We start from the raw sequence: 13,985 nt of genomic DNA, 5'->3' as shown, positions 1-13,985 counted from the left end.
GAATAGCTCCTCTGGGAGGCCTCCTCTCCTCCCTGCAGCCATAAATGTTCCCCCTCCATCCCATTTGCTGCTTCAAATGGAATTTTCTTGTCGGGCTCATCACATTCTATGTGATTGATATATATGCGTATTTTATTTCACTTACAAGTCATTCTTAAGACTGAAAGGCACTTTTTGCATTCTGTATTTCCCTCAGAGTCTAATACACTGCCTTGTACATAGGAGGTGCTTGATAAAGGTTTCTGGATGTGTGGCATGCATGCCTGAATGAAGTGGCAGCAAAATTGCTGGTGGTACACTATTCTAGTTTGTTCAGCAGGGAGAGGTACATCCTGGAATGGTGAATTATTTTTAACTTTTGGGAAGCTATTTCTGGGGTAAAAGTTACCATGGTTTGGTTGAGGAGGTGAGATGGAATTCCAAGTTGAAGTAAGAATGGAGGAGGAGTAGGAAGAGGTGGGCATTTCTCTTGGCTCTTCTAAAGAGGAGGTCACCTTGGACCTCTCTCTAAAACTCTCTGGGCCTCAGTCTCTTAACCTTTAAAGTGGGGGTGGAGGGAGCAGGATATAGGGGGGTGTGCGGAGTTCAGTGCGTGATCTCTTGAGTCTCCATATAGTTCTAAGCGCTGTGATCCTATAGCTTGAACAGTAGGTCTCCTGGGTTTAACATGTGGCCCTGACTGTCTCTATTAGAGTAAGTTATACTGTTATGAGAACTAGGCTAAAGAGAAACTCACTTAAAATGCTTATGGTATCGAATTTTACTGTGTTTTTTTTTTTTTTTTGTGTGTGTGTGTGTGTGTGGGGCTTTTTTTTTTTTTTACAGTGAACTTTGTTTCTTTGAGCACTTTCATTTGTAATATCAAAGGCTAACATGGGATCCTGGAAAGTTTTGTTTTTAATATTTTTTTTTAATTTTTCAATTACAGTTGACATAGAATATTATATGAATTTCAGGTGTATCACATAGTGATTAAACATTTCTATAACTTACAAAGTGATCACCCCAGTAGCACCCATCTAACACCATACAGAGTTATTACAATATTATTCACTATATTCCCTATGCTGTACCTTACATCCCCATGACTATTGTGCAACTACCAGTTTGTACTAGTTAATCTCTTCACCTTTTTGGCCCATCCCTCCAACCCCCCTCCCATCTGGCAACCATCAAAATGTTTTCTGTACTATGGAAGTCTTTAGTGAATACTTTCTAGACCAGGGATTTGAAAATTTAGTAGAAAACTAGTCCCAGAGTACTAGAGATATTTATGTTATAAACTCTGACTTTTACCCAAAAGCGGTTTAATTTCACACAACCTCTTAGATTAAATTATATTGTGAGACCCCCATCTTGATATGTACACCTTGAATTGCAGTTATATATAAGCCACTTTCTGTAAGATAACCTAACATGTTACACCATGATTTGGGGGTGAAAGGAGACAGGGAATGAGTGCTGTAACACTTCCAGCTGCCTCTACAAAGCAGCTATTCTGAGCTTTCTCATGAAAGTTTACGTGAGAGTTGATGCACCTTGGAAAGACCACAAAGCCTGGCCAGTTTTCCCCTTTATGAGTTTCCCTGTGTCTACCTTGGCCCAGCAGCTGGTTTCTGCTCAGCTTTTAAATAACATCGAGAATGTCAAGATTCTCAGGGTCCGGGAGTTGATTAGGCAGAACTTGCACAAACTCCAGCATCCACATTCAAATTTTCTCTTTAGTTTTTAAGATGGATTCTCCCCATCTTCTTGGGATATGCTCATTCATAAGATGACTTGAGACTGATTGCAAGTTCCTGAGGGTGGTAGTATTGTGAGACAGTCAGCTATTCTGGTCTAAATTAAACTATTACAGAACCCACTGTGGTCAAAACCAAATCCCTTCTAAAGGATTTGGGAGATGTGAACTATCTTACACTGAGTTCTAGCCTTTCTAGCTCCTTTCCATCTGTCCCTTACCAGAATCTGGACTGAGGAATGCCACCAAACATTCCAGGAAAGAGGCCAGGGTATTTTTTTTTTTTTTTTTTTTTTAGATGACATATACTTGCTCAGAACCAGCTACATCATTTGCAGGGCTCAGAGCATAATGAAATGGGGGCCTCCTATTCATATATTTCAGAAAGATGATGACAGTCGAGCATCGAGTGAATGCATGGCACTGTGTAGCTTCAGGGGTTGCACACCATGAAGTCATCCCTGTATTTGATTATAACCTATGAGTCACGTAGGAGAAATCTAGGCCTAGCACTGACCAATAATTTTTTTCTTTACCCGTTCACATACCTACTGAAAATACTCATGTAGGGGACTGCCTCACCTTTAGCTCATCTCCGTTGTTGGGTGAGAGCTCCCTTCCAGTTAGTTCTATTGCGGTCTGGAGCTCAGCTCCCATTACCCTGCCTGTCTCCACCCCTTTTACATCTGCTGGCTCAAGTGTTGGCTGGACTTGAGGAGCCATTTTCCTCCTTTTAGAAAGTGAAATGACATCAGGGGTACCAAATTAATCACCATTGGAACAACGCAAGATCTCAAATATTTATGCTTTCAGCTCATAAATTTTTAATTTCTTTTTTTGATAATTACAATTTATTTTCAGTATAATGGTACAAAGTGAGAAATTCCCATCCCCTTGCTTTTTCATTTCCAATGATAACAGGAATATAAATTATAAGATGTACAGTTACACCTAAAAATGCTAGATGTCTTTGAATGCAAAAAAAAGAAAAGCTGTTTCTCATAAAAATTAGTAGTATACCAAGCATTTTGTTGGACCTAACACAGTGTATGCACTTCCAATTGTCATTTTAAAATGCTAAAAACAGCTGCAAAAATTACATCTTTTTTGGTTTTCCTTTTAACTGTAACATTTAGGAAATTAGCATTTGGGGCCAAGATAATTGCAGTGAAGTAAGATAGTGAATGGCTCTTATTTAAAATGAAGCCACATTATATACAATTACAGTTGATATTTTGTCCTTGATATTAACACCCTCACATTTATATTTTACAATCTGTTGAGATTTGCTATTTGGCATAATTATCATTGATTATGGAAAAAAGGTGCATTTTAAAGTATGATTATTAAATATGTAATGTTTAACAAAAGTTACACAGTACCGGCAATAGCTCATATCAACACATATTTAAAATATAGTTCCTAACTTGGTAATTATGACACACTCCTCAAACTCTTTGGGACTTTATTTTAAGTTAAGACTGAGCATCTTCATATTTTGTTTTTTTCTTGTTTTACTCTTATTTTTGAGGAAATGGGAGTCATTATTCATCAAGGACATACTGTTTTAGAAAGCAATTAAACTTTTTTCCTATTTGTTATACTTAAGTTTCCTATTTGTATAATTAAGTTATATTTCTTCATTCAGAATTAGAATGGATATGTCTCTTTGATTTATTTTTTCAATTTAATTTTTTTTCAATTACAGTTGACATACAATATTATATTAGTTTCACGTGTACAGCATAGTTCTGATTTCTTGACTCTGAACTTTTCAATAGATACTACTCTTCGGGAGGGATCAGAGCTGTGACCTCCTACATCTGAGGTTGACAGCTGCCACTGACCCAGATACTTTTCCCTTTTGCAACCCAATCACATATTGTAGAATGAAATCTTCTCCTCAGGAGGAACCAGTGAGCTTATCAGCCCAGAGACTGGGTCCCTCCCCCAAGCTGCTCTCAGGCCACCCTTTCTCTGATCCATAGGGCTCTCCTGATCCATTCACTCTGGCATCTGCTTCTCCACACTTTGCCTTTCCTTACTGTTGTCAGCTACTTGCCTTCCAGGCATTTCCTTTTAAGCTTGACCATCTTTCTAAGTCCTAATGTTATCTTGGGTGACTCCACATGGATAACTCATTGTGGAGACTTCTTTGATTTCTTTCTTTCCCTGTGTGCCTTGTTTTGCCTCCCCCACTTCCCTGTCCAATCAAGTCCTCACCCCCAACACTTGAACCCTCCTCTTCCTAAATCCTGAGATCCTCCTTTGGCTCTCTCGCTTGCCAGAGTCCCAGCTGGAACCACTGAACTGTCTTCCTGCCCTGAACCTATACTCATGTACCTAGGCATCTCCCCTCAGTGCAACAAGAAAGAGATTGGTGGCTTTGTAAATTATGGCTTCTAAGCTTGAGTGATACCTAGCCACCCCTTTTTGCTTATTATCCTTATCAGTTATCATGCCCACGGCCTGTTACAAATAATCTCCATGTTCTCTATGCCTCTAAGCCCACTACTCTTCCTCCTCACTCTTAGCAGGGAACCTGGCTTCTGACCTCACAGAGAATATAGAAATTCTAAGAGAACAACACCGTCAAATCCCCTGTCTACATTTATCCTTTCCTCCTTCCTTCCCATCCTAATGGCTGAACTGTACTGTGGACTCTATAGGATTCATAGCTAAAATTTATTAACTGCTGATTTCTCAGCATTAGATCCTTCACCCATTAAGGACTAGGATTATTTTGAGTATATTTTCAGATGAGAAAACCGGCTAAGAGAGGTTGAGCACTTGTTCCATAGTTACATAGGTGCCAGGATTTGATCTGGGGTAGGCTAATTCCAGAGCCCTTGCTCTTAGCCATTCGTCCATTCTTTCTTCTTATGCCCACTCAGGTTCCCCTGAGATAGCCCAACTTTGCCTCAGTTTTGTATCCCCTCTCTCTCATGGCTTGTTTATACCAGAATTTAAATATATACGAGTCTCTTCCAGTTACCAAAATCAGCACCCATCATCCTAAAACTACCACCTCCCCTTTATAACTAAAATTACCAAGAAAACTCTCCACCATATCTACAGTCACAATCTTCACTTTCCTCTCACTCTCTCCTCAACCCACTGCAGTCTGGCCCCAACCCACAAAGGTCTCTCCAAAGTCATTGGTGACCTCCATGTTACTAAGTTCAATGAGTTCTCCTTGGGGGTCTATCTTAAATGACATTTCTGAAGCACTTCATACCATGTTACCTCGAAAATAAGACCTAGCCCAACCATTAACTCTAATGCATCTTTTGGAGCAAAAATTAATATAAGACATATTAATTATGTCTTATTTTAATATAATATAAGATCTAGTCTTATATAATATAATATAAGACCAGGTATAATATAATATAATATAAGACCAGGTATAATATAATATAATATAATTAATATAATATAATATAATACCAGATCTTAGATAATATAAGACTGGGACTTATACTAAGTTTTGCTCCAAAAGACACATTAGAGCTGATGGTCCGGCTAGCTTTTATATTTGGGGAAACACGGTACTACTAATCCCTACTTTCCTGAAGCACTCCTTTCCTTTGCCTGTCTGTCCTGATCTCTGTATGTCTTTAACTGCTCCTCACCCCTAGCCCATCTGAAGGCCTGTCCTCTGCCAGTCACTGCAGTGCCAGTGTACTTTCAGACTTTGCACTAAAGCTCCTTTATTCTCCTTCCACACATACATTTTGGGTAGCCTCATTCACTCTTTTATTTTTAATAAAAGGCCTAAGTACCCTTGTTTGTATCCTCTGACTTCTTGACAGCTCAATTTGGATGACTCTGGAATCATTAGATGTAACGTGTAAAATTGAGCTTACCTTCTTGAAGGCAGGATAGAGAGGAGATTTAGAATTGTAGGCTTTAGAGTCAAGATGGATTCTGCGATTTACTAGCAATATGGCCATTTCTCATATGTAAAATGGGGCAATGATGGGCCCTAACACACAGGCCATTGTGAGAGTTAAATGCAAAGTACTCAGGTACATTGTGACTCTTCAGTGGATGGTAGCTACCCTCGCCACCATGAGTGCTAGCACTAGTACAACTCCCAGTGCTACTTCTCCCCCTCCCCCAGCTGGCTCCATCCACAGCACTCCTTTTCGTTTCAGTGGATCATAACAATAAGAGGCAACACTTGAGCACCCAATATATGCAGGTGCTCTACAGGTATTTTGCATGTCTTATCTCATTTGAGCCTGATTATCACCCTTTGAGGTCAGCCTTGTTATTTTCTTCACTTTCTATTAAAATTCGGCATCCCAGGTTACATAACTCATTACATAGTCTCATAACAACTAGAATTTGTAAGTGGTCAGACGTGCTGACCTCTTAGCTCAGCCTTTTTGCACTTCTGCCTTCCTACCACCTGTGGAACATGGTCAGAGATTTAAGGGTCAACTTTAACTCTTCCTTTCTCATCACAACCCCCAACAAAATTAACCAGTTACCAAGTTCTGTCAACTCAACCTCCTGAATATCAGAAGATATATCTTCATTTCTTTATCCCAGTTATCTTAGGACCTGCCTCCATTACCTCTTATTTACATGACTACAACAGCCTCCTAATTTGTTTCTTGGCTTCCCATAATGTTCCCCTCCCACCATTTCTCTACAGAATACCACACCATCTATTTTTCAAAAACCCTATTCCAAGGCACTTTTTTGCCCTCGTCTTTAAGGTCAAGTTCAAAGCCCTAAATATAATGTCAATGTCTTTCCCTGTCTGACTTCTATTGTCCTATTGAACTTCACGTCTTGCCACTTCCCACATAGCAAGTCAGGATCTGGCTACATTGAGATTCTCTTGAATTTCTGTATCATGCTCGAGGAAGAATGGTGGAACTTAGATATAGCTTCCCTTGCATAGCTGGTCTTGATTCTAGGCACTTCCAAATTCTGAGGTTAGTACCCTGCTCTCTGTGTTATAACACTGTGTCCCTTCTCAGTCGTGGCTCGTGACACACTGGGTGAACCCCCGTACTTATGTGACTGTCTTACAAAATGGGAACCCTGTGAGGGCAGGAACCACATCTCTTGTACAGACTGTTGTATCCCCTGTGTCTAGCACAGTGCCTTACACTGTGCTCATTTAAAAAAGTAGGTACTCAGAGTGTCACATTAGAGATGAAGATATTAAAACTCACATTTTATGACCTCCTGAAACTATGCAGCTTGTTAGCAACAATTACAGTCGTCAGTACAGATTTTTAGTACCAAACTTCAATTCATATCCTCCCTCTGCTGCTTACCTGCTCTAAAACTCAATTTTCTGTTCTATAAAATGGGATAAGAAACATGTCAACCCGCTAGGGCTAAGAGAACAAAGTGAGGGTGTTGTACACTGAGACTAGCCCCCACACATTATAAACAGTCCTCAGGTGATAGATAGACTTTCATTCACACTCAGGTCTCCCAACGTTCAGAGAAGTATTTAGCTTATGACCATGTGCTTGTGACATTGTTGCGGTAGTGTCTGCCGATGGTCACACTAAGCTATTGTTTGCAGAAAATAAAAATAGAAAATAAAGACAATTCCATTAGGGAAATTCTCTGGTTCTTAAAGTGTTGTATCCAGGGATTCTGTTTGACTATATAAATATCTCTAGAAAGACTAAACTGTACCAACATCTAAAAATCTCTCCTAGGAAACATTCCCAAGGTTCTGTTTATCGATATATAAAAGAGAATGATCATATATTAACTCTAATGAAGCCCTGTACCTACTTAGTATAACGATGTATGTGCTGGACTCAGGAACTGGCAAAAAACTCTTATATGTATTTATGTGATTGATTTCTCATGGGTGGCAATGCCTATAATCTACAGATTATTTTCATTTGATAGGAGGATAAATATAATGCTAAATGACAAGTTTCATTGAAGGATTTAATACTTTTTATTATATATCACAAATTTGAGCATTGCTCATAAAATGAATTAATTGAGGATATTTTGGAAGCAGGCTGACATGGGTTCAAATCCTGGGTCCACCACGTCTTTCGTATCATTATGACTTTGGATAGGTTCTTTCACATATCCAAGCTTTGGTTCCTCGTCTGTTAAATGGAGATACTATTTGCTATCTTAAGGATTTGCTAGGAAGACAAAGTAAGCAAACATGTATAAATCACTCAGCACAGCACTCAGTTCTGCTCACAAAAGCCATCAGACATCCTACTCTCAGTATTAGCCCAATTTAAGTTGGTAACAGAGCTATTTGAAATATGTGTTAGGTTATTTAGAAAGGTAACTGTTGCCAATCTGGATTTGCGCATTATCCAAGGAAAACAATTTATGGTGAATTTTCCATCGTTCAACTCTTTAGATGTATCTGCCATCTACCACAACAGGAACATTTAAGTGTAAGTTTAAGAATTATAGTTCATGCTGTTTAATAGGAATAGTGAAATCTTGCAGTAATTAAATTTAGTGTTTGAGAAGAAACCAACTTTTGTTACCAATAGTTTAACAAGTTGTTATAAAATTCCCAAGGGCCCAGCTCCCTTTATTTTGCTACCACTCTGGTAAATCTGTTCATGATCTATATAGTGCCCAGTAATCCCTATATCATATAACTACTAATTACAAGAGCATCTTGACGAACTTATGTGCAGTATAACTATGAAGTAGTAAAAATATGAATGTGATTACTATTCACAATTATTGGTACTCAGTTATTATTAGTGCCATAATTATCATGGGAAGTGTGCAAAACAGCAGAGCTAACTCAAGTGTTTGCTTCAAGAAATTGAAATGTGATATTTATAAAAAGACATTTCAATTTCTGTATGGCTATTGGCTTTTAAGTACCTAACTGCTTTTCTCCTGATGTTTCTCCTGGTTAATTTTTTTAATTGATGTCTGTGCTCTCTCTCTCTCTTTCTCTCTCTCTCCCTCTCCCTACTTCCTGGCAGTCTTTACCCTATAAAAGGACCCATCTGTCTAAGGTAGAGATTCTACATTTTTATGTACTCATTGGTGACTAAGCTGCATAGAATAGACTTACTTATTATCATGTACAAGTCTCCTTTAACGCTGTTTTTTCAGTACAGTCGTGTTTTGTTTGTTTTCCTTTAAGTAAAATACGTTCTTTTTCAGTCTGAATTCAAACACCCAAAAGTATGTCTAATTTCTAATCATGGTCATAGAGCAAAGTATACATTTTAAACTTGCTAATCCATAGTAATGAAAAATAGTACTCGAATAACTTATACTCTGTAATACATAACTATTGAGAGGGTAAAAAAGAGAGGAAAGCTCTTTAAGAAAAGTGACTCATTTTCATTTGATTTTATTAGACTTGAATTTGAACGGCAACAGCGTGAAGAACTTGAAAAATTAGAAAGTAAAAGGTAAGCCATGTGGGGTACGAGTTTTAATACTACTATAGTTGCAGATTAATATGATAATGTCCTAAACTGATATATCTGTGTTTTAATATCTCCTTCTGGCTCTGTGTCTGTTATTTACATGTCTAATGACTGTAGGTCATTTCTCTTCAGCTTGTTAGTTTTTCAAACTTCATATTTGAATTTTTTTAAACAGTTCATCTTCAAATACTTGTGAGAAAGAAGAAATAGTCAGTAGGCAAATGTAATATACTCATTAAATACACTAAATATATACTTGTTTAAATTTAACTCAAAGGTATATCTTCTTTAAAAATATCTGCCGAGTTCTTAAAAAGCTGAAAGAATGACAATTCTTCTTTCGTATGCCTCCCCCCTTTTAAACATCTTTTCTTTCCTTATGCTGATTGGCTGTTTGTATTTCCCTGTGTAATTCACCTCTTTGTATTCTTTGCTCCCTTTTCTTTTGGGGTATGTATATGTGTGTGTGTGTGTGTTTTGGAGTTTTTTTATATGTTCTGAGTATAATTATTTGATAAAATTATATTTTCTTCTTCTCTTTTTCCTGACCTATTTAACAATCCAAGAACTGAACCAAGGGTAGATATTGAAGTAGAAACTAAGGCCATAGAAAATTTACAAATTTGGTGTGTTCTCGAATCTGGAGTTTAAATGTTACAGATACATTAGTTTAGTTTTTAGCACCATAAATGATAGATCCTTGGTGGGTCAGTAGATGGATGCCATATATCAGTATTCTGACATATTCTGTGTTCTTGCTTTGGAGGCCATTCCAACCTCCAAACACTGATTTAGCACCCAGCGGGAGTCATTTGCTGTTCTAGACAAAACGTGACTTGTAACCCCTGGAACCATGCATTTAAGTATTTTAATGGAGACTGTTAATTTCAATGTTGTATATTAATAAACTAATATTTTGGGCCATTTGGTTATTACATTTTTTTCCTAAACTAGTTTTTAAGTGCTAAATAGCATGTAGTTATTTGAGCTGGAACAATGAACTGTTGATTATCTTGACTTTGATATTTGACCCCAATGAGTTGAGGGCAGCATAAGCATTTTTATTTAATGTCATCTCTTAACTGGATTTCTGTTACTTTGTAGCCATTGGACCGAATAAAATGATTCACATTTAAATTTAAATTGAGCATGGTTCTTTCTCTTTGAGCTCAGGGGGCTTTTAAAATTATATCATGCATAACACATTATACTTATAGTCTCTACAAAAAATTGATATCAGAGGCTACTGAAAGAGATTAGGCAAATGATATGTTGGACAGTTACAGAGTAAAAAATATATATGTATTAAACAGCCTGCTGCTGAAAATGAAAAGAAAAGCAGTTCTCCCTCATGTTTATTATAGTGAAGGGTTTGGTTTTATATTTATTTTCAGAACATTTCAGTTAGGGGAAAGTTGTGGCAAAACATGAGCAGTGATCAAACATGATCCGTCAACATTTTGCATTTCAGGAAACTCATAGAAGAAATGGAGGAAAAGCAAAAATCAGACAAGGCAGAACTAGAGCGGATGCAGCAGGAGGTGGAGAGTCAGCGCAAGGAGACGGAGATCGTGCAGCTGCAGATCCGCAGGCAAGAGGAGAGCCTCAAACGCCGCAGCTTCCACATCGAGAGCAGGCTGAAGGACCTGCTCGCCGAGAAGGAGAAGTTTGAAGAGGAAAGACTGCGGGAGCAGCAGGAAATCGAGCTGCAGAAGAAGAAACAAGAAGAAGAGAGCTTCTTCCTGGTCAGAGAAGAACTCCAGCGGCTCCAGGAACTCAGTAACAACGAGAAGGCCGAGAAGATCCAGATATTTGAAGAACTGGACCGGCTCAAAAGGGAAAAAGACGAACAATATGCCAAGCTTGAACTGGAAAAAAAGAGGCTGGAGGAGCAAGAAAAGGAGCAGGCTGTGCTCGTGGCCCATCTCGAAGGGCAGCTCCGAGAGAAGCAGGAGATGATTCGGCTCCTGCGGCGAGGGGAGGTGCAGAGGCTGGAGGAGGAGAGGAGAGACCTGGAATGTGTCCGTGAGTCCCTTCTGCGGGTGAAGGAAGCCCGCGCCGAGGGCGATGAAGACCTCGATGAGTTAGAAAGGGCTCAGCTGCATTTCTTAGAGTTCAAGAGACGGCAACTGATCAAGCTCGCCAACTTGGAGAAGGACCTGGTTCAGCAGAAGGACCTTCTGAAAAAGGAAGTCAAAGAAGAACAGGAAATCCTGGAGTGTTTAAGATCTGAAAATGAAGAGGAATTTACGTTGTTGGAAAAAAATAATGATAGTGTCACAAATGTCACCCAGGTGGCTCAAGATTTAGAGAAAATAAGGTCAGCAGAATATAGGCTGCAACATAAAGAACGCCAGCTCCAGTACCTCCTGCAGAATCACTTGCCAACTCTGTTAGAAGAAAAGCAGAGAGCGTTGGAAGTCCTTGACAGAGGCCCTCTCGGCTTAGACAACACACTTTATCAAGTAGAAAAAGAAATGGAAGAAAAAGAAGAACAGCTTGCACAGTACCAAGCCAACGCGAGCCAGTTGCAGAAGCTCCAAGCCACCTTTGAATTCACTGCCAACATTGCACGGCAGGAAGAAAAAGTGAGGAAAAAGGAAAAGGAGATTCTGGAATCACGGGAGAAGCAGCAGAGGGAGGCGCTGGAGCTTGCTGTGGCCCGGCTGGAGAGGAGGCATTCGGCCCTGCAGAGGCGCTCCACCCTGGGCCTGGAGATCGAAGAGCAGAGGCAAAAGCTGGCCACTCTGAGCAGCAGCAGCAGCAGCAGCAGCGAGCAGTCAGGTCTCCAGGCCAGCCTGGAAGCTGAGCAGGAAGCCCTGGAGAAGGACGGGGAGAGGTGAGACTGGGAAAGAAAAGGATGGCAAACCGTCATGATTGTGTGCTTTTTACCTGCCTAATGAGTCTCACTGTCTTTTTAAAAAGTACTTTTTTTTTAGCTTTTATATTCTCTAATACACAGGCAAATGCTTATTTTACCGACCTGAGAAAAACACCCCTAAACATTCTTTACTTTCCCTTTAGGATCCTTGTTTTAGAATCATTGGTTTAAAGTTGAAAACAAACACACAAACAAAAGCGCAGCCCTTGTCCATTAGCCCACTGACTTATGGAATGTGTATGTTTTAATATTTGATAAATATCAAAGACTGAAAGCTTCCACCTTTGATTCCTTCTTCCTTTCCCTTTTTCCCTCTGGTCTGTCCCCTTCCTTCCATTTCCTTCCCCCCTTCCTTTTTCTTCTTTCCTCCCGCTCTCCCTCGTTCCTTCTTTCCCACCCTTTGTTCTTTCCTTCTCTTCCTTCTTCCTTCCTTCTGTGCTTTTTTTCCTCCTCCTCACTCTGCTCCGTTCTCTCTTTCCCTCCTCCCTTCCTCACCATTGGCTTTACATCGTCTCCCTAACTAGCCAGAGTTACAGTAAAGCCCCCCCCCACACACACACACACTGTGTTCACAGATTGCAGAGTGTACTGATTTCCAGACCTGGTAGGGAACGGAACAATACTTCTCACACCCTGATGATTTACAGGATTTGAGAGGAGGCCCCAGTATTAATGGAGAGTCGGCCCTTCTCAGCGCGGTGTCGGGGCTTGATTTCTACACTGGGGGTCAAACCTGGAGGAGTCCGGACTAGGTTCCCACACCAGAGGTCACACCCACACTTCGAGGAAAACTGGGAATCCTAGCTGCTACCTTGCCAGAGGATGGGCCCTTCGGCGTGGTGTCCAGGTTCTTGGCGTCTCGAGCAAAGAATTGAATGAGACACAGAAATAAAATGGTGAAAGAACAGTTTATTAGAAGAAAAAGTACACTTCAAAGAAGTACTGTGTTTCCCTGAAAATAAGACCTAGCCGGACCATCAGCTCTAATGCATCTTTTGGAGGAAAAATTAATATAAGACCCAGTATTATATTATATTATATTATATTATATTATATTATATTATATTATATTATATATTATATTAATTATATTATACCCAGTCTTATAGTAAAACAAGACTGAGTCTTATATTAACTTTTGCTCTAAAAGATACATTAGAGCTGATGGTCCACCTAGGTCCTATTTTTGGGGAAATGTGGTAGAAGCGGCCCGAGCAGAAAGCAGTGGCTCAGGGGCCATTATTAGAAGAGAAAGTACACTCCAAAGGGTTAGGAGGGGGCTGTGGCTCAAAGGCCCTAACTGACCAGGACTTGGAGTTTTTATTGCTTTTTTTCCCTCTAGAATAGGCTATTCCTCTCTGGGCATGGGACCACTTGATTGACACCTGTGATCGACTAGAGGCTATTACGTCATCTTTTCATACTACGCATGTTCCTTCCCAGAATTCAGTCTGTTATAATGATATTAATGAAATGCCAGGCATATGTATGATATTATGGTATAATGAGGCCCAGGTGAAAAGAAAGTCGTAATGCAGGTGTCAGTGACTAGTCCAATCTAGTTGGGTATTTTGTACCCATTTGTTTCCTCATGGGGGTAGATAATTACAATAAAAAGGGGAAGTTTTGGGCAGAGAGGGGAGGTCTTTTGGGTAGTTGCGTTCTGTGGGTTGTGTTTGACATGCAAGAATATAGAGACCCAATGTCTGTCTAACTGCCTGCCTGCCTTGTTTTCCCCTTGAGAGATGTGATCCCCATAAAATCTCTACGGGAAATTGAGGGACAGGAGGTCTTTTCTTCTGTATCTGCTTCCTGCTGGGCAGGGGCCTAGAGCTGTGCCTACCTATTGGGGGATTCACAGAACTCTCGCCCTATCTGATCTTAGATGAAAGGAAGGGGTCTTGAGATCGACTTGGAAGACCGTGCTGGCTTCTTTGGTTGG

The 13,985-nt window shown here is 39.8% G+C and overlaps 1 protein-coding gene across 15 annotated transcripts in view; it reads left to right on the top strand.

Moving 5' to 3' along the window:
- Positions 1–13,985, top strand: part of KIF16B (kinesin family member 16B) — a 292,760-nt gene that overhangs the window by 176,504 nt on the left and 102,271 nt on the right. For 9 of the 15 annotated variants that reach the window (XM_081033500.1, XM_081033499.1, XM_081033490.1 and 6 more), the window contains 3 exons: positions 8,707–8,739; positions 9,091–9,144; positions 10,634–12,001. In XM_081033500.1, coding sequence (XP_080889626.1) covers positions 8,707–8,739; positions 9,091–9,144; positions 10,634–12,001 — 1,455 coding nt within the window. The remainder of the gene's footprint in view (positions 1–8,706; positions 8,740–9,090; positions 9,145–10,633; positions 12,002–13,985) is intronic. The other 6 variants (XM_081033488.1, XM_081033487.1, XM_081033495.1 and 3 more) reach the window with 1 other exon arrangement.

Source organism: Rhinolophus hipposideros (genome assembly GCF_964194185.1).
Source record: "Rhinolophus hipposideros genome assembly, chromosome: 22".
In the NCBI taxonomy this organism is placed as follows: domain Eukaryota; kingdom Metazoa; phylum Chordata; class Mammalia; order Chiroptera; family Rhinolophidae; genus Rhinolophus; species Rhinolophus hipposideros.
This window is presented reverse-complemented; position numbering and strand designations above follow the sequence as displayed.